The sequence below is a fragment of the Acipenser ruthenus genome, chromosome 35 (genome assembly GCF_902713425.1).
Source record: "Acipenser ruthenus chromosome 35, fAciRut3.2 maternal haplotype, whole genome shotgun sequence".
Classification (NCBI taxonomy): Eukaryota; Metazoa; Chordata; class Actinopteri; order Acipenseriformes; family Acipenseridae; genus Acipenser; species Acipenser ruthenus.
In genome coordinates this window covers 5,911,245-5,939,098 of record NC_081223.1, presented here as the reverse complement: position 1 = coordinate 5,939,098, position 27,854 = coordinate 5,911,245, and the positions used below count along the sequence as shown (strand labels likewise).

The window sequence follows — 27,854 nt, the reverse complement described above, 5'->3', positions numbered from 1 at the left end:
TATAGGGTGTTACATACTGTCCTATATAAAATGTGGTGTCTGTTCACACTGAGAAAAATCTGCTTCACACCGGCACTGTGCCTCCACTGAACCACCTTGAGAGTGTCGCTGCATTTCCCAGCATTTCCCATTGACACTGAAAGTGATTCCGCATCAGTGCCGCCACAGATACAGTGATTTGCTTCAGTGTAGACAAGTATGTGAAATGAACCTGGATGCTAATGTGGAGCCCTGCTATCTGTTCTCAGCCTCTCAGTCACACTGTGGCCATCACTCAGTGTAGAATGACAATGTCACAGCTAGTCACTCACTCACCTGCTGGACTGCACTCTGAATGTGAGCTCTCGTCGTCCTGTCCACCTCCTTGCGTGCTGTTGGGAGAGCCTTCCTCTCCAGAGCCTTGCTTTCTCGCATAGATTCTCTCCAGCACCACGCTACACTCCCGCAGGTGTACCGGACCCAGCTCAGTGGGGGCTGCTTTCAAGTCTTCGGATTCTTCCTTCCCTGGTTTCAAGAGTACCTCCTCTTTCAGGGGCTCCAGTTTAATACGCACCATTTCCAGCACCTCTTCTTTCATAGGAACTGGTTCTTCTGTCTGGGAGATCTCCAGTTCGTTGCGCTCAGCTTTAATTCCAAACACCACTGGCTTGATGCTGTCACAGGGCGTCTCACAGAGCTCCTGTTTAATGGGGAGGGCAGCCAGTCCAGTGAACTCCAGTCTAATGGGGACCAGTTCAAGTTTAGGGGGCTCCTCTTTAATCGGGACTGATTCCATCTTTAAACTGTCCACAGTATCAAATGGGGTTCTGCTCGGTAGCTGCCAAAAGTAAAAAAAAGAAAGATTATAAATCCTGTCAAAGAGGTTTAAGTAGGGGCTCCTGACAGGCACACCCAGTAAAAGCGCTCGCCCGAGTGCAGTGGATTTGTATTTCACTTTCAGACACCAGAAACTTAAAAATACCAGAATTATTCTGATCTGACTCTTAAGGTGGATTTCACTTTTAAATCGCCACAAAACATGAAGATGTTTAATTTAAATTACTGATTGCGCGTGCGTCTATTCAAAAACACTCCTGCAAATTCGGCGATTTTTCGGTTTAACCCTGAAGCAGAAATCGTGTTAACCATTGACACACACACACACACAAACACACACACACACACACACACACACACACACACACACACACATATATATATATTAAACATGGATTACATTGTCAATGTGTAGTTTATACTAACGTGATAATGTTTCAGAAAATGCGGAAACATTTGACTACATGATGTATTCACACACAAACAGGAAACAGGCTGCTCTCGTACAAGCAGTGTTATAAATTATGGGGTTTCCACAAACGATTAGACTCACACTGTGTATTACTTCTAAATGAACACACTTTATTGAAAATCACACATCCGGTACAACGAACTCCGCTCTTCCCAGAATCCCGCTCTCCAACATCTTCCTACCAGACCCCATCTCCCTGTAACAAAGGTTCCCACCGAGTAAGCGCTACAATTCATTGAATCACCAGACTGTTACATTTGCTTAGTTGCAGGTTAGTAATATTACGAAAGCACACAATTACTTTAATTGCTTGTTCTTATATCACTGACCAATATAAATCCAGGATTTTATGAAATTGTTAACAACTCACCCGCTACTAATCTTCAAAACTCAAACCCGCCGCAAATCTTGCGCTTTAAAATGATGCGTCCGGTTCAGTTGAGTTTTTGGAAACCAAGCTTGTTCTGGGGGCAGAACGAATGCTTTGCTTCTGATTGGTTACTTGCGAGTCTAAAATGTTTAATGGAACATTTGATTGGCCAGATTATGTGACAAAACGCTGGTGGGGAAAGACTGGGAAAAATTTAGGTGTGTCTGACTTTGCGGTTAGAACTACCCACTGAAATGCATAGAATTATATAAAATATTGTATAGAAGAACAGAGGCTGTATCAAACTACCGATATATATATATATATATTTTTTTTTTTTAATTTTGCAAGATTCGTACATATACAATATTTTAATACCAGTGTTTCCAAAGATGGTTTATTCAAGTTTTTCATGGCAATGTAGTGTTGGTGATACAGAATGAGACTTGAGTTTAAAATATGTCTGCCTTGAGCAAGTGCAGGTCTGTGTCCATCCTGACCGAATCATCTGTCGAGCATAAACAAATAACCACTAAACCTACTGCTGCCCCTCGTCAGCGGAGTCCAATGACACATCTAGCCCTTTATCATTCATTACACAATACAACTGAGATCGGCTGTTTTAATAACGGTGTGTGGATTTCATTTCTGCTTCTTTAGTGTTTGTTTTCCCTTCAGTATAATGTTTGCTTTTCAGGTTGTGTGTGTGTGTGTGTGTGTGTGTGTGTGTGTGTGTGTGTGTGTGTGTGTGTGTGTGTGTGTGTGTGTGTGTGTGTGTGTGTGTGTGTGTGTGTGTGTGTGTGTGTGTGTGTGTGTGTGTCGTTTTATGGCCGTGCATATGCGTTTCTTATTTTTTATTTGTTCTTACCCCGTGGTCAGTTTTGGTGTCGTTTAAATTTGGTATTTAGGCTACTGAAAGAACAATACAGACGAAAATCTTGTTTGAAGTTTGTCCGACCACCTGCAATTATCGAAATAAATAAAGTAATATGTAAATATTGGAATGAATAAATAAATACGTATGGGAATAAATACATTTATGTCGATATTTATGAATTCATTCATTCATTTTAAGCAATGCTTTTTTTCCTCGTGTAGCAGTATTCCGGTATTAGTTACTATGAAACATACTAAACCACCACAGCTTTCCGCTTACGGCCATACCACCTTGAGAACGCCCGATCTCGTCTGATCTCGGAAGCTAAGCAAGGTCGGGCCTGGTTAGTACTTGGATGGGAGACCGCCTGGGAATACCAGGTGCTGTAAGCTTTTCTACCTACAGCTTGAAAGGGGGCGCTATTTCCCCACATATTTCGAATAATATTCTCACACTTGCTCCAACTAGAAAAAAAATTACATTTTATTTTAACATTTAACATGAAACATTAAAATAAGTAAATGATATGAACTCAATCCATCCTGCCCTTTTCCCATGTGTGTGTTCGAGTTTGTTAAAACATAAAAAATTACATAATTTTTCAGTTTGATAAATAGATATTGTTGTGGAATTACGTGATTTCAAAGACATTGAGATTCAATGTATTATCAGTATATCAGCCTATATATGTACAGTAAAATGGTACATGCATATTTAAATATGCTTTTCTATTTTCTAGCTGCCATGAAAACTTACTGGTGTTCCTTAAAAAGAAAAAGCAACAAATCCAACATTTGCAACAGACGGCATCTTGAGGAGAGAAGAAGAAAGTCAATAAGAAATGTAAGTGGTTTTACTATACGGTTGCAATTAAGGACAAATATTTTAACACATTGAAATGGTCTTTGTTATTGTTAACTTTTTCTTAACTCAAATTTTGAAAGATAAAAGTCAAACCATGAGGTAAAATATTACGAATTAACAAATTGTCTTAAGAATTGTATAATTGTTGATGTAGACCTGACTTGGAACCTTAAAAGTTTTGCTGAATGTATCGGACACTACTTCAAAAATTCCACATTGTATTGGACAGGATTAAGCAATATGAAAATGTCAGACGCATGGAGAGGTGTCATTCAATAGTTGAAATGCTTTGTAAAAGAAAATGTCAAAATGAAATTTGTTTATTGCTAATTTCTCCAGAAACTACAACGTCGTCTCCAAGTCCTGTCAACAGCTGAGAACAGTAGTTAGGCCCAGGCGATGGGCATCACCAGCATTTAAAGAGGTGAAGAAACACCTTGACTTACAATCCAAGCCGAGAAGCCCACAGGCAAAACCACCCAAAAATTGGGTCATACTTAATTAGAGAGCATCCTGAATTTGAATCAGCCTGGATTACTCGGGAGAACTGAGCAGTATTCACTCAAATATGTCATGATAACAAAAAACTCCAAGTCCCATAAGCAAGTTGATAACTCCTCAGCTCCAAGCTAGTGCCACTGGAAGCAAACCCTGCCACTTGTTTCTCTAGGTCTAACTCCGGACAATGCAAAATTGAAGAAACATGGCAGTTTGATTACAACATAATTTCTCATTTTTTGTTGACCCTTGCAAGGTCATAGGTCGAAGGAGAAATTAAAAAAAAAATAACAACCATAGTTTCTGCACTCAGCATGTCATAAAAACCCCAGGTGATTTTTTCTAGTAAAATCTGCACTGGTTGAGTTGGTATTGAATGCCCCATATATTAACATGGTGTGCACCTCAAATAGATGGAAGATTGGGTGCTTTAGTCTTCTTTTTCTAACTTGGATTATAACTTATAATAATAAAAATGATGTTATCTCAATTTCAGACACATTTTTAAATGAGGAACTCAGAAGTCCCTGAATGAATTTTTATTTTTTATTCAGGATCAGCACATCAGCGTTATTAAAGTCAGTTTATTCTTCATTGTCTTGCCTCCTGTGTCATCCTTGTTACCCACCTGGTCTCCTTCATTCCTTATGTGTGCAGCAGCTCCCTGGCACACATGTCTCAACACTTATGGGCCAGTTCATTCTGAACAGGCAGATTTCTAATGCCCCTCCTAGAGAGCAGGAAAGCACTGAAAGGCTAAACATAAAACTACAGGAAGGATAATCTAACTGTACTGTGAGTCACCCAACCCTATCAAGTCCCACCTGTGTTCACAGCTCTGATCTCATAGAACTGTCTGTGACACTTATTGAAACAGAAGTGCAGCGCTTAGAACACATATACAAATAGAACTAATCCACTCTTCTATTAAACTGTGAACTTAGTGTTTGATTGAATCCCTCTCTGGAAACAGGCATCAGTGCCCTGCCAAGCTGTACACATGGCCATCACTCACACTGACCACAAGAGGGAGCCAGAGCACTACTGCTGCCCCATACTGTAACACAGTAATAAAACAATTGAAATAGGCAGCAGCAGTGAGCTCCCCAGTCAGCCCAGTTCTTCCATTGTTAACACAAGGCTCCTCACACCCAGTCATCTAAACACTCCAGTGTGGTCTGTGTCTGGAGGAAGGAGCTGCTCACCATGGTGTAGTTTACATGTATGTGTCACGGGTAGGGTGTCACGTTGGGTTTGGGAAGGACAAGGACCTTCATGGCCGAGAGGAAATAGAATTTGCCCCACGCGGCTTGGCAATTTTGAGTGAGTATTTAGGGCGCTGGCCTAAACCTTCTATGACGCTGGTTTGTGGACTGACCACGACCTGCGTTCCCTCTGCCTGCCGGTCGGGCTTGGTTACCTGCTGGTGTGCCCTGAGGGCGATGCCTTAGATCACCCAGTGGAGCTGTGGAGACTGGGACAGTTCGTGTGACAGTCCGAGTCTGTGGAGCTCATCAGTGGCTCGACCTACCCCATGCAGAGCCACAGGGAGGGAGCAATGCGGCCACCTGACTGGATGCCTCGCGTTCCTGGTGGGATCTTTGCAAAATCTCCTCCACTGCTCGCCCAAACGTATGACCTGGGGATATGGGCGCTTCAAGCAGCGCAGCCTTATCCGCATAAGGGACCCTGGCTTGAGAAAGCCATAGCTGTCTACGAGCCACCACTAAGCTAGGCTCCAGCCAAGGGCTTGCCCTTGGAGACCAGAGACTTGCAGCAGTGTGCTGGACAGGAGGCGCAGCTCCGGGGCCACAGGCCCGGGGAGTGGGGCTTCACGCAATACACCATCTAAATACGTGGTCAGCACACTAGCTGTATTAGCCAAGCGAGTTGCCTGCGCTTCTGCTGCGTAGGCTGCTTCAAATGTGTCTCCGTCACCCTGCATTGGGGGTTTGGGCACGCCGGGTCTTTAATAAGACCGCCCACCGGCGGGGTCTTAACCAGGGCTACAATGGTGGAGTCTACCAGGAGGCGAGCAATGTGGCCTGCTTCAGCACACTGAGTCCCGAGGCCGGGTGGTCCCAGGAGGAGCGTACCGACTCCAAAAAATCTGGGAAGGCCGGGAACCTCTGGGGGCGGGGAGCCAGTGCCTGCGTCCGGAAAACGGACCAGCGTGGTTCTGATGCTGGCGTCCATGGGAGCTGCAGGAAAGCTGCAGCACGTCCCACGAGTGCCGAAATGGAGCTGGACAGTGGGGTGTCAACATGGCTGTCCAGGGTATTCTGTTGAGAATGGTAATGGACAGAATCCACCTGTCAGGAACTTCAGTATTAAAGCGACCACACTCCAGGATAAATTACCCTGAGAGGGAATACCTGCATCATAAATATACAGTAAAATAGACTATACAATAAAAATAAACTCAAATACAATATATACTGTATACAGTATATACTTGTAATACAGTTTGCTATGATATAGAAAAAAGTGCTACACCATACAAACTCAGAGAAAAAAAATATCAGTGTTAATAGTATAAAATATATTCAGTATATGCTTTTTTCTATATTTTGTAGTTAAATACTTTCAAATGTATACAGCAAGATAATAGAAGCCAGGCAAATAACAATTTGTATGAAGTGCTTATTTATTCAGCACTGCCATTGTCAATGTTTCACTCCAACATAAAGATATATTGAAAAACAAATAGAAGCTTGTAGATAACTAAACTAAACTAATAATCCATTCTGGCAACAAACAATCACACACTGACTAACACCAGTCAGTGCAAGGAGGACACCTGTCTAAAGGTTCACTGTCATAATGAGGGTGCTTTTCATTTCTACTGGTTACATGGCTGAGCAAGACGCTTCACTTCCAAGCACACTTATGCTCGTTTTTGGACCAATCGAGAACCCAGTTCCCAAGACCTTTGCCTCAATTCCCTCCACTCCTATAGAAGCCCCTGTGTCAATTCCCAGCCGAACCTTCACACCTACAGGGCCTATTGATGCAGAGGCACTTGCCAGCTCGCCTCGGACCATTGCAGAAGCTCCCAAAGCACTGACTTCAGCACGTGCTGCTGCACTGCTGCCCTTGGCTTCTAATTGAATCTCACGGAATTCTACCTTGGTAGATTCAGCTTCCATTTCTATAAAACCTCCGATTTTAGGAATCGTCATGGCAGGGTGACTTCCAGGCACATGTTTGTCCAAGTGTAACCCAAATGGACTATATTTCAATGAAGCTGGTTTATTGTGGATCACAATGCCTTCTTCGTGTTGCATATTAACATATTTAATTGATACACTGCCTTCTTCGTCTGTAAAAAAAATAGATAGTTATTTATTTTTTTATCACATTTTTATTAGGTTTTAATGATAACAAACAAAATACACACAATAATGCATGCAAAATGTGGTCCAGTACATAGGGGGTTAACATAAGATGAGATAAAACAAATACATGAATACATCAATACATAATAGAATAAAATACAACTTAGGGAGTGAGGGCTCCCACACTTAAAATAAAAACATGAATTATGTGGACCGCAGATGGCCCAAACATGACTTAATGTTATCCTGACTTTCGAATAACATTCTCATAACGTTCTGAAACATCATTGTGTTCGCGGGGTTACTGTAAAATCTATTACTGACACCTTGTGGTCATGATACGCAACTGCACGTCATCACATTGCTTATCATTGAATTTCTGCAAGTGTTTCACGTGATTGTAGTTTCGTGTTGTTTGTATACTCTTGTATACAACAGCATTTATTTACTTTAACAACATAGAACAGCATAAACATTCTGCATGGACAGATGTGAACGCACAGTTTCGTTTTTCCAAAGCTGGTAAAGGATTTACTCGTGACTTAGGGCAGTACATGTGCTTATTAGAGTGACTGTATTTTGTTTATGACTGTAAGTCGCCCTGGATAAGGGCGTCTGCTAAGAAATAAATAAATAAATAAATAAATAAATAAATAAATAAATAAATAATACTTACAGCGCATCGACTCCAACAACACGGGTGTAAAAGAAACCCATGAGTGTGTGTGTGTAAACATGTGTTTGCCTCTGCAGAAATGCAGAAGTACAACTGCAATACGCAGGGAAATGCATAACCATTATCTAAGAAAACAATGTGAAACAACTTATTTGGAATTAGGTTAACAACGCGAATGTAGATGCATTTATTGAAATGTTCTTTAGTCAGCAACACTGTGCAGGGAATGCGAGTCAGCAGTTTGGTGGTTAACACGCGCTCACAGACACGGCTCAGTGGTGGGCGGGTCTAATGTTTCCGCGCTCTTCTTTGCTGGCTTCTTTTTCAATCAGGTCCGGTCTGCGTGTATGTATTAGAGCCTCAGCCCTCGTTTCAAGTATTGTATTATTTTCATAATACGGATCTACAGCATGTCTGGAAGAGGCAAAGGTGGTAAAGGACTCGGCAAAGGAGGCGCCAAGCGGCATCGCAAAGTGCTCCGTGATAACATCCAGGGCATCACCAAGCCCGCTATCCGCCGCCTGGCTCGCCGCGGAGGAGTGAAGCGAATCTCCGGGTTGATCTATGAAGAGACCCGCGGGGTGTTGAAGGTTTTCCTGGAGAATGTGATCCGGGATGCCGTCACCTACACTGAGCACGCCAAGAGAAAGACCGTCACCGCTATGGATGTGGTGTACGCTCTGAAGCGCCAGGGTCGCACTCTGTACGGATTCGGAGGTTAAGGATATTCATCGGCTGCATTTGAACACAAAGGCTCTTTTCAGAGCCACTCACAATATCAAGCACGAGTTTAAATCCGTTTACTAATCATTCACTTTCTACAACCTCAGGAGATGCTCTTTGGGTTCGGGTGTTAGTTATATATTTATGTATGTTGTTTATATATGTATCTGCGTAAACTCTGAATTCCAATGACGTGTGTATGTATAATATGCGTTTTGGGAGTTATTTTGTTTTAAGAAAGTCTGCATTAATAAAGTACGGATAATGTATTAACGAGCTAATTTAATTAAGGTAGTATGTTGATGTAAACTAGGGAAAGAGGTATTGTTCTAAACTTGAACAGTCTTAAGCAAAAACACCGCTGCTTCACTTTAATATTAACAAACTGCTGATACCGCAGAACTAGCGGTGTGTTCACTGGAAACCCCTTCCAGCTCTCCTAACAGGAGGCTGCCTGTCACCGGGGGAATGCGCTGCTCAGATGCGCGGGATTATACAGCGGGGGTCGAGGCCGAGTGGGTAAGACGATGGACTGGGAATCCATTGGGGTCTCACCGCGCAGTTTCCAATCCTGCAGACAACGTGTAAATATCCAGTTTGTATTCCGTGCCATTGTATATTCTCAATGAAACCATAGATAGGATGTCTATGAATGTTTTCATGTGGGCAAAAATCTGAGCCTGTGTTACTGAACCTCATCCCGAGGATACTCGAGTTAAAACAGGCACGGTGGTCTAAAAATCTTCAGCGATATTTCGGTTATTTGTACTTTGGGGGGGAATGTTTTAATCAAACTGTTTTATAATGTAAATAAATTATTGGAACATATAATTTAAATTGGTATCATTGCAGATATAACTACCTTTACACAATGTAAACAAACTGGACAGTCAACAATATCGACTTTCTAGTTAACTGAAGTGCCCAGAACTCTAAACTGTAAACTAAAACCTAGGAATTATAACAACTCGAACACGACTGTAGGGCAGTGTGGTTTTAAACACTTCTAAACGGTTACATTTTGTTACAGCTGTCTTCCAATTTAAAAATGCGCGCCAAGAGGAAACAAGACAAACCGCAGCAGAACAGCGCCAAACCAGAAACAGCGGGCAGGGAATGATACAACCAATCAGAGGCATGCAGTAAGATTCTGCACGCCCTCATCCACTATGACGTCTTTTAACATTCTAACTAGTATTGCACCGTTCTGTCCAATCACGAATGAGCCGGTGTGTATAATAGCAGGAGAGCGGCCGCGCATTTATTGTTGTGATATTCTGAACTACAGTGAAGATGTCTGGAAGAGGAAAGACTGGCGGTAAAGCCCGTGCTAAAGCAAAGACTCGCTCCTCCAGGGCAGGACTGCAGTTCCCAGTCGGCCGTGTCCACAGGCTACTGCGGAAGGGAAACTATGCCCAGCGTGTGGGCGCTGGAGCCCCGGTCTATCTGGCCGCTGTGCTCGAGTACCTGACTGCTGAAATCCTGGAGCTGGCCGGGAACGCCGCCCGGGACAACAAGAAAACCAGAATCATCCCGCGTCACCTGCAGCTCGCTGTCCGCAACGACGAGGAGCTCAACAAGCTGATGGGAGGCGTCACCATCGCTCAGGGCGGAGTGCTGCCCAACATCCAGGCCGTGCTGCTGCCCAAGAAAACCGAGAAGCCAGCCAAGAAATAAATCACTCGGACGCCGCTTTTACATCTTATAAACCCCCAAAGGCTCTTTTAAGAGCCACCCACTTTTCTATAAAAGCGCATCGAATCGGTTTATTTTTATTGTCTGAAAAATACCGACTGGTGAGAATTGAAGCAATAAATAGTTAGTTTGTATTTGTGTGCGGCAGTGCAGCGCTGCCATGTCTGTTTGGAGTGATATCAAACACACGCCTCGCCTCAGCGCGTGTAGATCACGCTCCCACATTAATGCCACGTTCTTTACAAACAGACAATCTGATACAATATCAATTGACTGCTTTACTTTGTTTTCGATCGAGCTACCTTGAAACATGCTTCCAGTTGGAAATCCACCCCCTCCCGCGTTTCTGTTTTATTGCGGGGATATGTATTTTCCGTGTTTTGTTTTTTGTTTGTTTGTTTTCAGTCTGATTATAGTTTTTGAATTGGTCTATTTTCTTTAGTGTTAAGGGTACATGCTTGGTTTATGTATTTTCTCTCGTCATAAATAAGTATTGCTTGCCTATTGTTGAGCGTTTCTCCGTTACAATTTTGAACCCAGACTGCTTAATCTGAATGGAATGCATTTCTTATACTGGGGATAAGCAATGTTGTCCTGAATGAATGACTGACTATACTGTATTTATTTAAAAAAGGCGCCAACAGCTCCGAAACAATAACTGCTTAACAGAATGCGCGCGCGCAGAATTCAAATGTTCCAATCAATCATTGAGAATCTGGAATATAGCCAATGAGGAACAGAGCCCCGCCCTTCAGATCTCATAGCCTATCAGAGTAGCTCAGTTCCTATATAATCTCTGGTATCGGCTGCTTGTGCCATTTACAGTTTTTTTTAATACTGTGTAGTAGAGTTTGAAAATGGCAAGAACTAAGCAGACTGCGCGTAAGTCCACCGGTGGAAAGGCGCCCAGGAAACAGCTTGCTACCAAGGCTGCTCGAAAGAGCGCCCCCGCTACCGGCGGCGTGAAGAAACCTCACCGTTACAGACCTGGCACTGTGGCTCTGAGGGAAATCCGCCGCTATCAGAAATCCACCGAGTTGTTGATCCGCAAACTGCCCTTCCAGCGGCTCGTCCGAGAAATCGCTCAGGATTTCAAGACCGACCTGCGCTTCCAGAGCTCCGCTGTGATGGCGCTGCAGGAGGCTAGCGAGGCTTACCTGGTCGGGCTCTTTGAGGACACCAACCTGTGTGCCATTCACGCCAAGAGAGTCACCATCATGCCCAAAGACATCCAGCTGGCCCGCCGAATCCGAGGAGAACGCGCTTAAACTGCAAAACCCTTAAAATACAGCGAAACTCAAAGGCTCTTCTAAGAGCCACCCACTTCTCTGAAAGTGTTATATTCCAATTTTAAATAAACAGCTGTAGTTTACACGGTAAGTGTTATATGTGTAAGTTTCGCAATTGGAACATGTTCACATTATATTATGAGCGCTTTTCGCTTTTCCTTCCCAACGTTGTGTTTCTTTTAAACCATCAAATCTAAAGATGGAAAGAGAGGCTACATTTTAGGCCAAAATAAAAATCTGATATCAGATATAAAAAAAATGCCTCGTTTATTATCGGCGGAATTTCGGGAGGTGAACCGGCTCGGACTCGCTCAGCTTGTTCGGTGTGTAACAGGAACAGCTTCGAGTCTTTTCTCAGAATCAGTTTGTTCTGTTTCTGTTCTAGCATCTTGGCTGACAGCGATGTGGGGATGATGGGGTTTGTGCTTGGTGATGTTTTTTCAGTCGACAAGTTCAAACCAGTATTTATATCATATGTAAAATAGCAACATTAATAAAATTGAGTCAAATACATAAAAACAATCTCGCTGTACAGTACAGACCATCGTAAATCGAGTCTGTTTATTGCAGTTTCCCAGTATTGCAGATACAGCTGTCATTGATCTAATGTATAATGTGTACAATGTGATAGATTTTAATTGTAAGTCGCCCTGGTTAAGAAATAATAATAAAAATAAAAGTATTGAACAATGTGACGTTTCCAAATCTAACACGAAATACTTTACAACTGCATTATGGCTTTTGATAGACTTTTACGACATCATTTCGTAGTTTATTTGATTACATGTCAAATAAAAGATCTAAATGAGGTTATTAATTATTTTAAAGGTGTTTCAATCATAGAATTCGAGATAATGCAACACCTTTGTCCACAGCTGTACCTGCGGGGCGGCGCCATGTTTCACCGTCTTGGACTGCTCGCCGAGGAGACCGGGCTGTTCCACCGAGAAAGCGGAACACGTTCCACGGCAGCACATTCCACACATCGCCCTGTGTTTACAAGGACAATCTGCTCTTTTAGAAAGATGTTTTGGCTCTGAAAAGAGCCTTTGGGTTCACTGTCGCATGGTCGCTTTAACTGATCACTTCTTTTTAGGAGCCGCCTTCTTCGCTGCGGGTTTAGCTGCCTTGGTCACCTTTTTAGGTTTAGGCGCTGCCTTCGCTTTCTTCGGGCTCTTCTTCACGACCTTTTTAGGCTTGGCAGCCGCTTTCTTCGGGCTCTTGGGCGCTTTCTTTACAGCTTTCGGTTTCTTCGCTTTTGTAGGAGTCTTCTTGGGTGTCGCTGCTTTCTTTGCCGAAACATTTTTCGTTGTTTTCTTGACAACCGCTTTCTTTGCCGCTGGTTTCTTTGGAGCTGCCTTCTTCTTGGCAGCCTTCTCCTTGGCTTCAGCTGCTTTTTTGTTGAGCTTGAAGGAGCCCGAGGCGCCGGTGCCCTTGGTCTGTAGCAGGGTCTCCTTGGTCACCAGGCTCTTGAGGGCTCTATTGATGAGGGAGTTGTTCTTCTCCACATCATAGCCGCCGGCCTGCAGGATCTTCTTGAGCGCCGCCACAGACAGCCCGCTGCGCTCCTTGGAGGCAGACACAGCCTTGACGATGAGCTCCGACACGCTGGGACCCGATTTCTTGGGCTTTGCTGCGCTTTTCTTCTTGGGAGCTTTAGCCGGAGCAGGAGCGGCTGGTGCTGGAGCAGTTTCTGCCATTTCTAATATTTCAACACGGAGAAAACTCACACGTAATGCTGAACTGTTCTGCGAGTCACAGAATGCGAGCAGAAAGGCGGAGAGCGGAACTTATCCACACGATGAGAACCGTGTAGACTCAACTGACCCGCAGGCAACAGATTCATTATGAAAACGTCCTGTCTTGTGTTTTCACGCTGCACAAAATATACAATTTGACAGTGAAATTGGAACAAATGTACACAAACAACCGGGGGTATCAAAACAGAAGGGTTGTGTTTACAATATAACGTATTCTTTAACCAGGACCTTTACTGCATTTTTAATTGAGGTGACCAAAACTGCACTATCCTCCAGCGAAACCAAACTGCTCGCTCTGTACTTCGCTAGATTTTTTTGAATATAAGATGACAATTGTATTATTTAAAGTAACTGTATGATTGGTTTCACAAACGAGAAAGCTAGGCAAACACAACTTAAGTTTGAAGCGTGAAGTTTGTAAAACTGGACATTTAATCACCTTTATGTGCGGTGCGGTTAATACACTGCATCACGTTCTGCCGGATCATCCCCTTGTAATCGATTGGGAGAATTACTTTGTTGAATTGTATTTCTCTTCACCCCTGACCCACACTTGTTGCAACAATGTAAGTACCCTGACATCAGCACAGCATGCTCTGAGTAGTTTAAATATTTCATTAGTAGTGTATTTCATAGGCAATGCCACCTCTGCCTCCTGGTGAGGAAAAAAGGTTATTTTTCCACTGTGTGTTTGCCTGCAGAAATACATAACCATTATGTTGGAAAACAATGTGTAAAAACTTATTTGGAATCAGGTTAAAGGACTTTTCCATAAATTCATTCACATTCGCGTTGTTAATCAGCAACACTATGCAGGGAATGCGAGTCAGCAGTTTGGTGGTTAACACGCGCTCACAGACACGGCTCAGTGGTGGGCGGGTCTAATGTTTCCGCGCTCTTCTTTGCTGGCTTCTTTTTCAATCAGGTCCGGTCTGCGTGTATGTATTAGAGCCTCAGCCCTCGTTTCAAGTATTGTGTTATTTTCATAATACGGATCTACAGCATGTCTGGAAGAGGCAAAGGTGGTAAAGGACTCGGGAAAGGAGGCGCCAAGCGGCATCGCAAAGTGCTCCGTGATAACATCCAGGGCATCACCAAGCCCGCTATCCGCCGCCTGGCTCGCCGCGGAGGAGTGAAACGAATTTCCGGGCTGATCTATGAAGAGACCCGCGGGGTGCTGAAGGTGTTCCTGGAGAATGTGATCCGGGATGCCGTCACCTACACTGAGCACGCCAAGAGAAAGACCGTCACCGCTATGGATGTGGTGTACGCTCTGAAGCGCCAGGGTCGCACTCTGTACGGATTCGGGGGTTAAAGATTTGGACACAAGGACACGAACACAAAGGCTCTTTTAAGAGCCGCCCACCTTTTCATTTAAAGAGTTTTCAATTCTGAAACAAGCTCAATTTTAGTACACCAATAAAATCTTCAAAAGAATAAAATCACTTTTTTCAAAATGTTTTATACTGTTATCTCCCCAGTGTTTTCTTTGTTGTTTTAAAATGGCTATTTAGACCTATTTCACGCTGTGTAACGAGAGTATTTTAGGCTTAAACTTAAGTGTTGGATTTTTAACTCTACACAAATCCAGAAAAAAATAAAATTAAAATAAGCATTTTAGTTAATAAATCAATAAAAGCAATTAATTGAATGGAATTGTATTTTAAAAAGTGAACATTTTCAGTAATAATGAGAAAATACGAGCTCGGTTTTATCCGATTCCGTGCAGAATTAAAGTCAGATAAGAAATAAAACACTTAAAAAAAAAAAAAAGTCTTATCTAATTTTATTTTCAGTACATTTTGTAATCAGTATAATAAATTAAAAGCAGCAGATCCTGATTCAGCTTTGAGCTCCACGATGTCGTCTTTTCTGTATTTGAGTTGAAGTTTCGCCATTCAAGCTGCTGTGAAACAATCGAGACTCTGGGATGAGGAAGAAATCAAAGAGCATCAGCATTGATCGTGTGTTTCTACATTTAACGTGTTTAATGAGCACAAAAAGTGGCGTGGGTTTGATTATTTATATTTCTATATTTAAGACGCATCGGGTGTGGATTTCAGTATTGCTGTATACTGAGTTCTTCATGTATTTAATAAATGAAAAACAAAAGACCTAAACTAACCGATCAAGAAAAAAGGCGCCGAATTCAAACCTGAACTCGAGAGAGAAAAAAAAAAAAGATCTCAGCTCGCGGCAAAGTCACCACCCTCTCTGTTGCGTATCCAGTGAACAACCAATCACATCGAAGTACCCCGTCACCCGGGAGCGTTGCTAGGTTATCAGGTCAACATTCTCACTCTAAAGGGTTGTTTAGTAATAATTTGCATACAGACTCTATAAATACTGTGGCTCTGGGGCTGGTTACTCATTCATCTTTCAAAAAGCATCAGAGAAGGAAAATGCCAGAACCGAAAGCTGCACCCGCGCCGAAGAAAGGCTCCAAGAAGGCTGTTGCCAAGACCCAGCCTAAGGGAGGGAAGAAGCGCAGAAAGACCAGGAAGGAGAGCTACGCGATCTACGTGTACAAAGTGCTGAAGCAGGTCCACCCCGACACCGGCATCTCTTCCAAGGCGATGGGCATCATGAACTCGTTCGTCAACGACATTTTCGAGCGCATCGCCGGCGAGTCGTCCCGCCTGGCTCACTACAACAAGCGCTCCACCATCACTTCCCGGGAGATCCAGACAGCCGTGCGCCTCCTGCTGCCCGGAGAGCTGGCCAAGCACGCCGTGTCTGAGGGCACCAAGGCCGTCACCAAGTACACCAGCTCCAAGTAAACCGAGACCGTCCCTGCTCCGTCTTTACAACACAAAGGCTCTTCTGAGAGCCACCCAAATACCGCAAAAAGAGTACAATTCTCATTTCAGTTCTCTGCACATTTTAAAATGGAAATGTTTACGGTAAGGAGACTTGCGTATTTATTTGGGAATACATTTAGTTTTAGTTTCATAAATTTAAATGTTTATCGGGTTTTATGAATTTTATTTTTCTTGTAAAAATCGATTCGAATCTGTTTAATTTCGGCGGGAAAAATTGAATATGGCGACAAAACTGCGAATATTACAAGAAACATTACATTTGAGTTATAATAAGCGTTCTTAATTATTGAACAATATGTTTTTGTTGGTATCTCATTTATTTCATGTATATCGCTGCCTCCACTGGCATGCATTCTGTTGTACTTTTGCAATTCAAAGGTTTGGTTGTGCATTGTTCTAAATCGAGAGTAGAACCGAGGCAGGTTTAAATTTCATTGTTTACATTCATATATTATGTTTGTTTTTTATTAACCCAGTGAAATACACTGCCCAACTCTCAGTGTATTCATAAACCTTGATTTAAAAAAAATAAAAAAATAACTGATTGATAATGTTAGTTATTATTATTATTATTATTATTATTATTATTATTATTATTATTATTTATTATTATTTATTTCTTAGCAGACGCCCTTATCCAGGGCGACTTACAATTGTTACTTTTAAGTTTAGTTGTCCAGTTTGTTTACATGCTCTCCATTTGCAAGCAGCAGCGCTTGCTGGAGCATCTTGAGAAACGCAGCCGTCTGTTTAAGTGAGATAGAGAGATCTCAATGACACGACACGTGATCTTCGTTCTGTTTGCACCAAGATCACCTCGAACAACGAAATGGACCTGGATCAATATGGAGATGGAGAGATTCGCCTGTAACAGAACTCCCATAGGCTATACTGCAGAACGTGTCTATTGCCATTGTGCTTTTTCTTTCTCCACTAGATGGCACTCTTCTCTCATTTGTAACGTCTTTATCTTTGGTTCATTAATAAAGAAACAGATGCCACTCCTCCTTGTAAGTGGGGATAAGCACAGGTTATTTTCAAATGTAATGTCTTTATTTAAGCTCATCTAGTCCTGCGTAGTGCAAATCACATTACTATATTTTTATATCAGTCAAGGCCTATTTAAAGTGATCTTAAATTGTTTTAACATTAGCATTGATCAATTTGAAATTTGCTTATTTATTTAAACAACTGAACAATTGTAGGCTTGATGGTTTCTGATTTTCTGCGTTTCTACCAGTATGAGATACACACTCAAAATGTGTCCCCTTCCTTCAACAACCCCCGATTGAAGATTGAAGTGTCATCACTAGCAGCGAGCAGGTGCCCAAAAACAACACTCATTGTCAGCTCGGTGCTGAGAAGAAAACACTCCCACTCCTCCTGGTGGATACCGAGACCAATCCCTTCAAAACATGTTTCACTCTAGAAATGATCCTTGCAAATATAGTCTTAACTTTTATTAGCAGACCGTCGCCCCCAACTGGCAAGCTCTACTTCATATGATACAATGACTGGGCAACAACGAGGTGTTCCATTAACAATACAAACTAACTTGAGACAGCCAAGTCGTTAAAGCATACCTTAAGTTTGTCATGAGATACAAAAGCATGTTTTGGCATTTTTGCATTGCCAATAATAAAAAAAAAATCTATAGGACAATCTGAATTCATATCAATCTGTGATGTAGCCTATGAGAATCAGTGGCCCCATTCAAGGGAAATTAGCTCAAATGATAGAGCGCTCGCTTAGCGAGAAGTAGCGGGATCGATGCCCGCATTCTCCAAATAGTTTTAATGTATCTGCGTATTTAGTCCCAACACATTATGGAGATAAATACAAAGTGTAACAATTCTTTGTAACAGAGTCGCCCGCCCTACATGTGTATTTTAAAGCACAGTCTCCTAATTTGTAATATTCCCCCGACTGAAAACTGCAGTGCGCCCTCCATCGTATGCCTTCCGAGAAGCACAAAGGGAGATTTTTTTTTAGCAATTGAAGTGTTTGTGTTAATTGATAATAAATATAAATGGTTTGAAGTTTGCTTTCATTTGTAACGTGTTTGTAATTAAATATGTTTTTGTGGTTCCCTTTTACCAATCATTGTACTGAATACTAACTATTGTTCTATGTCCATGATTTTGCTACATAGCTTCCTATATGGTCTAGTGGTTAGGATTCCTGGTTAACACCCAGGCGGCCCGGTATCGACTCCCGGTAAGGGAACATCTTTGTTATTGTCATTTTGTTACAGAACTAATGTGTGTAATGTGTTTTCATTATGATAATAAATCTACAGTTACTTGAAATATATATATATATATATATATATATATATATATATATATATATATATATATATATATATATATATATACATATATACAGAATGATGCAAATGTATTTGACTATTCACATACACTCACATTTTAAATCCTCTTGTTTCTAAGCGACAATGAATCTGGAATAACATTCTTAGGGTTCGTGTCATACGACTTTGTCTCATCAAAGCTGTTTCTGGTGACGTCCAGTGGATTATATTTGGAATCTTTGGTTCTGTCGTTATTTTCTCAAATAAGATGACAAATTAATAGCTCAGTTTGTTACAGTGAAAGTCAGCCCCGCTAGCTCAGTCGGTAAAGCATGAGACTCTTAATCTCAGGGTCGTGGGTTCGAGCTCCATGGTGGGCATCCTTTTTAAATACAAATTGAAGATGTTTCTTCGAGGCAACGGAGCAATGTCTGATTCTGTTCACATTGTATACAGTATTGCAACAAAATTACTTATTGGTCATTGTCAAATAGCAATTGCTATTGTAAAATGCATGCATCGTTTATAGCTATAACGATACTGAAATAAATAATCTTACTTTTTTGGGTTGGCTTCAATCCGTTTCTTTTTTTACAATTGTCATTACATCTTTCATGGAGCAACAGTTGGTATGTGCGTAATAAACCCGATCGGGCCTTGATACAATAGACAACCCTAGTCTGTGCTGAAATAAATAATGCAGATTTTTACTGTAATGGCCGAGTTGTCTAAGGCGTCAGACTCAAGAACTCTGTGTTTCCAAAGAATTGTGTGTTCTGATATCCAAATGGAGATGTGGGTTTAAATCCCACTTCTGACAGTTTGATTTTTACTTATTTTTAAAAGGAATAAATGTGTTTATTTTACTATAAAAGATTGCTTCAAGGAAATCAACAGCTGATACCAAACTCTTGTCAGCACTCAATACCATTTTAGAAGTTGATTTGCTGTTTGTTTGGTTTCCACACTGTTTAGCTGTTCTTTTCCCACCCAGCTGTTATATTAATCAGGAAGGCTATTTCCGCGGCCAGCACGAAGCGCCAGCAAACAGAAGAGCCTCAACAAAAGAGCCGGGAGTCTAGCTGTGGGAGTCCAGTGGGGGAGGGCTGCCTCGAGACGCTGTTCGAATAGATCCTAACCTAACAGCGCTCTGGATGATGCCATCTACTAGTCAGGTCTGTACCCTCCACCGCACCGCTCCCACTGTGCCTATTTGTCTTACCTGTCCTGCTATGACTGTCTCTCAATTCCCTGTTCTGTCCTCTCGTCCTCGTCCTCTGCCCTCTCTCCACTGCTGCTCCTCCAACCCCTCTAACCTCATCCCGCTGCCTCTCCCCCCTCCCGCACACTCTCTGGTGCACTCTGGAACTGTCACTCTTCTGCTAACAAAGCTGATTTCATCTCTGCCTTTGCCTCCCACCTCTCTCTCGATTTCCTTGCTCTCACTGAAACCTGGCTGTCCCCTGATGACACTGTAACTCCTGCTGCCCTGTCCTCTCTCTACGTCCTGTCCCATACCCCGCGTCTCCCTGGACAGGGAGGTGGGACTGGTATTCTCCTCTCACCCTCCTTACTCTTTTCGGTCCACTCCAACCTCTCCTCACTTGCCTTCAAACAACCCCCTATCACTCCCCTCCTTAAAAAACACCCTCGACCCCACCTCCCTCCAGAGCTACCATCCTGTCTCCCTCCTACCCTTCCTCTCCAAAACCCTCGAGCGGGCTGTACACCGCCAGCTCTCTGCTTTCCTGTCCAGCCACTCTCTGCTCAACCCTCTCCAATCTGGCTTCCGCTCTGCTCACTCCACTGAAACCGCCCTCCTGTCTGTCACCAACTCACTAAACTCTGCCTTAGCTGCCTCTCTGTCTTCTGTCCTAATTCTCCTCGACCTCTCTGCTGCCTTTGACACTGTCGATCACTCAATTCTACTATCCTCTCTCGCTGACCTGGGAATCTCTGGCAATGTTCTGGCCTGGTTCTCCCATAACTCTCCAACTGCACTTACCAAGTAATAAAAGGTTTGAACACAAAACAGGACAAGGCACTTCACGCCAAAATAAAGAGACAAACAAAACGGACTATACAGTGCACGGACAGACACACAAACAAACACGGTGAGTTTTAAATAAACAAGTATTGTGCTGGTCCTACCAGCACGTAATAGCAATTGATATTTTAAAGTTATTTCTCCTTCTCTCTCTCACCCGTTCTCCACTCTCGAACACCCAACCCTGAGTGAATGGTACGTGTCTCTATATATACTGTTGTGCTGGGATTGAATTACTAATTAATTTTTCACTTGAATCCCAGCACGTGAATTAATTCTGTGCAACCCCGTGCTCACATATTACATTTAACCAGCACGTGAAGTGATTTGTGCCCTCCTCGTGCCTAAATACAAATCTACCTTTTTAAATCACACGTGAAACACAGACCCGTTTATATCTCGTGTACCAATGACTATACACCAACATTAACACACGCATGCAACATACAACATATAACACACAAATGCACACAGGGGCAGGGCACATTGCCACAGACACTCACTTGCCGATTCTTCCTGAGCAACATATGAAGAATCCGACCCTTCCTCACCAACTACGCCACCCAGCTCCTGGTCCAGGCCCTGGTACTCTCCCGTCTAGACTACTGCAACTCCCTCCTGGCTGGCCTCCCTGCGTCCGCCACCTGTCCGCTCCAGCTCATCCAAAACTCTGCTGCTCACCTGGTGTTCTCTCTGCCTCGCTTCTCCTACGCAACCCCACTGCTCCGCTCACTCCAGTGGCTCCCAATCACCGCTCGCATCCAGTTCAAGACTCTTGTACTAGCCTACAGATGCCTTGACCAGACTGCACCCAGCTACCTCCAGACCCTCATCTCTCCCTACACCTCCACTCGACCTCTCCGCTCCTCCTGCACTAGAGGACTGGCTCTACCTCCTCTACACTCCCCTGCCTCCATAACTCGCTCCTTCTCCACCCTCGCCCTGCAGTGGTGGAATGACCTTCCTACAGATGTCAGGACTGCCCAGTCCCTGACCACCTTCCGGTGCCTCCTCAAGACTCACCTCTTCAGACAGCACCTGTAGAACTCCTCTGTTTTTCCCTCTGGACACTTATCACTCTTCCTTAAATGTGCTTTACTTGCTCTTATCTGCCCCCTATTTTACTACATCTAATCCTGTACTTGAGAGTACTCTAATCTGTCAAGTGTTATTTAAACTATAGTATTTTGTATTTAATTATATCCTGATGTAACTATCACTGACACTGTTATCTGCTTCGTTATTGAATTGTATTTTGTCATACTTGTACTTGCTTGAACCAAAGTCATTGTATTTATCTTGCTCTTAATTGTATTAATACTGTACTGTGATTCTTGAAATGTATTTTGGTTTACGACTATAAGTCGCCCTGGATGCAGCAGCAAAGGTCATTCAAAATGATCTAGACAGCATTCAGAACTGGACAGACACATGGCAAATGACATTTAATAGAGAAAAGTGTAAGGTACTGCACACAGGCAATACATTTCTCCCCCCTTCCTTTCTATATTGGTTAATTGTAGGCTCTAGTATTTTTTTTAAACATCACTGAGACCCTTGTCCCTGTGCAACCACAATGTAGAAACATATAGAGAATGTATGTGAATGGACAATAAACATCACTGCTGTTTCTCTTAAAGCGTGTTTATTTATTTATAATACTGGAGCCTGTCTTAATACTGTATTACATTATGAATATGAATATAGCTGAATTATTAATTGTAGATAATACTTAGAATACCAGATACATATTTAGCATTAAAAAGAGCAGTGTGCTATACTGTAATGATGCTCCAGTCAGTCTGCCCGGACTGCACCAGAACCATCTTGAAAACACGAAGCCTCCAATAAGCTAATTTGTAAAAGTTAGTAAAGAGTTGCGCTAATATAATGAAGATAAATTTGAACTCCTAGCTGGAGCAACGAGAGAGGGCGAGAGGGCAGGGCAGAGAAGGAGGGGGAGACGCTGCTAGGCAACCGGCTCGTGAACATTCCACTCAGCTGAGCAGAGACCGTTAGGATTTAAAAATGCGAACGTTCCGAGCGGCGTTAGGCGCTTCGTTAAATTAACACACCGTTGCTGGCATTTTAATTTTGAAGATAACCATATTTTAAATACTTTACTTCAGTTCCAGACCGTTTTCCAACAAATTAAAAGAAGTGCATATTTATAATATGCATATTTGTTATGATAAAGACTAAACAAATGTTCTACAGTTTGGTGTATAATTTATTTATTTATTTAATGTTGTAGTATTTCTTTTTTAATATTGTCTTGTTTTCACAAAATAACATCCATACATTATCAGTTCATCTGCTAGAGTAATCAAATCACAAATATTACTCGTCAGTAATTCATACACAGACATGCTGTGGTAACTTCAAGAAGTTAAAATGTAAGGCTGGATTCAAGTTTAACCAGATAAATAAGTAAATACATTAATAACGACATGAAACAAAAATACGTTTTGGTAGCTCATACGTAGGCCTATTTAAATTACAAAATGCGACCTGTTTTAGAAATTGATTTATATACTACCTGCCATTTAAATCTAAATTATATTTAAAACTGTTTGAGGGGCAGACTAGTATAGATGATTTCTAAAATCCATTAATATGTACACCACATTAGCACTCAGAGAAACATAGAAATTGATCATTTGTAAATAATTAGCTGTGGGATTATAATCAGAATTATGGATCATGGATTTTTGATTAAAATACACCCACATGTATTTCTGTTTCATGTCGTAATTTATTTATTAATTTCATTTTAACCTCTTGCTGGTGCCACGGCTTGTCTCTGTATCAATTCAGTGATATTTGAGGTTTTGTTTAGTACACACTAGCAGGTGATCTGATAATCTTATTGATGTTATTTTGTGAAAACAATAACACGTTAATACTGTGCTACAAAAAAATGACTCGCCGTGTTGTAACTTGTGCGGGTGATGTCATGGGTTGTCATGGCAGCGCCGATCATCACGGGAGGGGTTATCAGTGGTTGTCGGAGAAACGCTGGAGTTCCGCTGGCTTCTGAGGTATCCAACCCGAATATCTAAATCAATACAGTGACAACAAAGGAATGTGACATATAAACCTAATGACTACATTAATGAAGCAGTAATACACGACTGGGTGTGTGTGTTATCATGAGGTAATATCACCATGCCTTGGGTGCGTTGGGAGACACTAGACGAAGTCGAGTTCTTGAACCGCCCAGGAAGTGGTGATATATCTCATGATAACACACAGACCCTGGAGTGTATTATTGCTATTATTAAATGGGTCTAGGAGTGTGGTGTTGTTGACAAATGAAGACTTTAAACCTTATTTTAATAATTCACTGAGAGAAGTAGTTCTACAGTAACTAAAAATGGTTAGGTTAACAATTAAATATTTGATTTTAAACTGTTTTGTATAATATTTTCTTTTTCGGGGCTTCGCTAATAGTTTCTTGTTTAGGCTTTGTAGATATTGAAGTGGATCATTGTTTCAACGTGTATGTCTGGGTTTTGTCCAGTAGATGGCGCTGCTGCTGCTGCTGTGATGTTTTGTTTAGCAGAATGCAGTTCACGTACCGTGTTACAAACGGTACGGCGCTGCACAGAGCGGTACAAACTGTGCAATTAAAATCTCCGGTAGTACTACAGACGGGCCGCCGATAATCATCTCTGATTAACCCAACATGAATATAAATACAAACCCAGTCTGTTTCAAAGAGCACTCAGAGTGATGGCGCCGGAGAGTCTGATAGCAGGTTTAATAATATGAATGTGGCTGCTCGAGTTTTGCATCAAACTCAGTGTCCTCTATATAGTATAAACACATTACACAAGGGGTTGCCAGCGGGTGTAGTGAATTCAGTTCCAATATCTCAGCTCTCTCATAGATATGTTAATTCTCCTGTTTTACCGAACAGCTCAAAGAATGGAACTTCTGGTTCAGACTGGTGCGCGGATCTAAAGATTCCCCACATCGGGTGTACCGGTTTGTTACGGAACGTGTTTCGTAAAATGAGTTTATCCAGTAACAGACTATATAAACCAGTCAAAACAAACATGAAGAGAACATGTTGCCAAGTAGTGGTTTGTTTAACCAGTAACTCAAATTACTTAAAAAAAAAAAAAAAAAAAAAACCACACACAACCTCATTTCTATAGTGTTAAAACTGAAGAAGTTAAACTAATACCTTACTTGGAGCTCTCACCAGGGACCACTTTCAGTAAAAGACGTATTAATCTCAGTGAACAAAATGAATACAAACTTGTATTCATAAAAAAAACCACCAAGCAATCAGACCATATAAATCTACACACTTTTTGTGATGCTAGAACAAGGTTTATATATATACATATATAAAGGAGTGTTGATAATTTCACCCTAAACTTGCATACTGAAAGCAGCATGTCAAAGCAAAAAGGAACATAAAAAGAGGGTTACAACTCAATGGAGAAGGAAAGTCTTTGCCCCCAGGTTCACTCAGTGAATTAATGAAGGGTCCTTGAATAACACTCCATATTGAGAATGGCCTGATCAGGAAACAAGCAAAGCATTCAATGCAGTAAGAGGAGAGAATCCCATTAACATGGCCATTCCGACACTCAATATATAATCTATGTAGAATTAGTCAAGCACCCACCAAAAAAATAAAAACAACACACAATCCAAAAAAGTCTTTAAAAGCAAGATTTTTATTTATCAATACACACGTTTGGGCATTTTCCAAAAATATACAACTCCAGCTACAAAGACAACCACTGGACACACACCCATTGCAGCTCCCAGAAGGGACGACACATTGAATTGGCCTGCAAGAGAAGAAAGAAATAGTTAGTGGAATATAAAGAGATGGTTATATATTTCACTTGAACTGCAATTGTGTTCACATCATGCATATTACCGCTTCTAGGCATAAAGTGAAGGGATCCATCTCTCTTCAGCTCAATTGGGCCAGAAGACACCAATGCCTTTACTGCACCACCATCCATCCCTTCAGCACTGCGACCTACAGGAGGAATTAGGAGTCCATCAAAACAAATGGACAAAAATGCATGCAAAATGTCGTCGTCCCCCTCTCAAGCAGAGCTCTTACCAAGCCTCGGTTTCCCTGGAATGCACCGTCTGCTACAGAGGCTGTCTGATGGCCGGTTTGAATCACATATCACAACACTGCAGTGGAAGTAAATCTGAAAGACAGCACACCTTGTCAAGTAAAACAAGCATCAATAGATCAGACAGGACCATCATCCAATGAGGATTACTGAATTGAAAAACAAATATATTGCATCATAGTAAGTGTTTCTTGCAAATGTGCAGTTATAGGTTTTCATTCCAACTCACTAAAGATGTGAGCACAGTGACCATTTGCTGCTTGCAAAGCAATCCAAACCAAGCATTGTGGTATAAGATCCCCATATCAACACTCCACTTTACCTGTCCTTTCAGTGCATCCCGGCCGCTTGTGAAGGAAAACATTTTCACTTCAAACCTCTTCAGATGGGAAGGGAACAGCACTCTTGCATTGCTGGAGACTGGGTGAAAGATGGTCAAGTACTCATCTGCAGAGTTCTCACAGCTAGAAAGAGAAAGTAGGTCAGGAGCACATCAGCCACAACTCCAATTCATAGGTTTTGTAGCAGCAATATCATTTTCCAGCATCTTACCTGTCCACAACAACATCCCACTTTGGAGAGCTATTCCTGTCAGCAGAATAGGTTGCCCAGCAGTTCTCCAAAAACAATTCAGCCTGTGAATCCCTGCTGTACAGGAGCTCTACCTCAAAATACAAGGGTGTTCGCAAGTACTTCACAACAGGGTAATCCTGAGCTCCATAGAAGTCGTTGTAGGTTGAATCTGCAGAGATGCAAGGGAGAATTTTATAGGTGGAAACACGCTACTAGAGCATCTATATTATTTCAATTGCCAAGTCCTACCCAATGCAAGCTGCATGATGACCGCAAGGTCACCCAAGCCAGGCTGGACTACAGGTGCAGGATTATTCTGGTACAAGAACTGTACTACCTTGCTGTCATTGACCAGATAGTGACAGGCAACTCTCAACCTGGAAAGAAGAGATGGGGTTAGCAGAGTTTCAGCATCAACCACAAGGATACTCACTTTGATTGCAATCCTTACCGGTAAGATGTGAACAGCACTTCATTCTCATAAGTCAGGAGGTTGTTGTCAAACTGAAAGAGAAATCAAAGACCCAGGTTGCAATGAACTTGTAGATTTAGTATGAAGCTGCATACCAAGTTGCAGACTAGCTAATATGGTACTCTGGATCATCCCCAGCTGTGTACTAACCTAGTACCAATTTCACAATTTAAAAATAAAAAGCGTTGGTTATGAATATTGCAATTTCATAATTGAACACTTTTTCGGGACCTCATGATTGTTACAGTTAGTATGATACCTCAAGCCTGTCTACAGAAACTGCTAGACTAATATGGTATTGTTTTAGTAAACTCTAGGAGGGCAACAGCAGTTATTTTGGATTTGTTGCAAATACACATTTGAATACACAGCTGGTGACTCTTGAGCTGCAGTTGGTATCAACTCATGTATTAGTTTAGTCCCGGCCTCACCACGGGATCATCCCCAGTAAGTACGCTCTTTCCAGTTCACCGCTATTGACCCAAAGGTCTCTAGGCAGCACATGCAATGCCATAACCAAGAGTCATGTGTCACAACGCCTTTGTCAACTGGACAAGCAGTTCAATACAAAGGTGGCATCCTTCAGATGTCCACAATTCATGCAAGTAATTCAGCGGATAGAAACACAGGTCACCATGGCTCCCCAGACTGATCCAGGGGTGTTGGGGCCACCTTGTCAATATGTTGAACCTCCTCATAATATGGTTTTAAATGTGTCAATACTAACCCTTCTAGTTGTGCCACAGGAGTTGACATTGAAGTAGAAAACCGCATTGATAGCATCAGACTGAAGAGGCCGGCAACTTGGATCCCTCAGAGTTAGTTGACTTGGAGACAAGGTGGGGACAGATTCCACTTTCACAGCAAGAGCTGCCATAGTTCCATTGGTGAAGCAATCTGAAACACAGCATTTGGAACCAGGTTAAGGAAACAGATTATAGCTTCAATACCACTTCATGCAGCCTTTTTCCAATCTCAAAAGCAGCTATTCTAAAGAATGCTTTGTTCGCAGGAGAGTTACCAATCATCTTTGTAGGGAAACTGCAGGACAGGGAGAAGTCAGCCACCACAACCATGGTCCCAATATCCTTCAAGGTCAAGTCAAGCCTGCTTCTGATGCCTGAAGAACTGATCACC

The 27,854-nt window shown here is 42.1% G+C and overlaps 3 protein-coding genes and 2 non-coding genes across 5 annotated transcripts; 2 read left to right on the top strand and 3 right to left on the bottom strand.

Annotated features, from left to right (window-relative positions):
• Positions 1–2,808: 2,808 nt before the first annotated feature.
• LOC131705398 (5S ribosomal RNA) lies at positions 2,809–2,927 on the top strand. The gene has a single exon (XR_009310355.1). It is a non-coding gene; the product is annotated as a 5S ribosomal RNA (ribosomal RNA).
• A 5,348-nt stretch (positions 2,928–8,275) lies between these two features.
• LOC131705153 (uncharacterized) lies at positions 8,276–14,741 on the top strand. Its single transcript, XM_059007402.1, has 4 exons — positions 8,276–8,604; positions 10,207–10,253; positions 11,178–11,594; positions 14,328–14,741. Exons 1-4 carry the CDS (start codon positions 8,322–8,324, stop codon positions 14,691–14,693), a joined length of 1,113 nt encoding a protein of 370 aa, XP_058863385.1. The 5' UTR covers positions 8,276–8,321; the 3' UTR covers positions 14,694–14,741.
• Positions 12,513–13,571, bottom strand: LOC117395262 (histone H1-like). The gene has a single exon (XM_033994146.3). It carries the CDS (start codon positions 13,316–13,318, stop codon positions 12,701–12,703), a length of 618 nt encoding a protein of 205 aa, XP_033850037.2. The 5' UTR covers positions 13,319–13,571; the 3' UTR covers positions 12,513–12,700.
• Positions 14,742–17,449: 2,708 nt separating the features above from the next.
• Positions 17,450–17,654, bottom strand: LOC131705491 (small nucleolar RNA U3). The gene has a single exon (XR_009310444.1). It is a non-coding gene; the product is annotated as a small nucleolar RNA U3 (small nucleolar RNA).
• A 7,580-nt stretch (positions 17,655–25,234) lies between these two features.
• On the bottom strand, positions 25,235–27,854 carry LOC131705307 (zona pellucida sperm-binding protein 2-like). Its single transcript, XM_059007731.1, has 9 exons — positions 27,739–27,854; positions 27,445–27,614; positions 26,697–26,749; positions 26,495–26,622; positions 26,225–26,414; positions 25,995–26,136; positions 25,654–25,747; positions 25,462–25,566; positions 25,235–25,369 (listed from the first exon to the last, which is right to left on the bottom strand). The coding sequence occupies exons 1-9, from the start codon at positions 27,791–27,793 to the stop codon at positions 25,260–25,262; spliced, it is 1,047 nt and encodes a 348-aa protein (XP_058863714.1). The 5' UTR covers positions 27,794–27,854; the 3' UTR covers positions 25,235–25,259.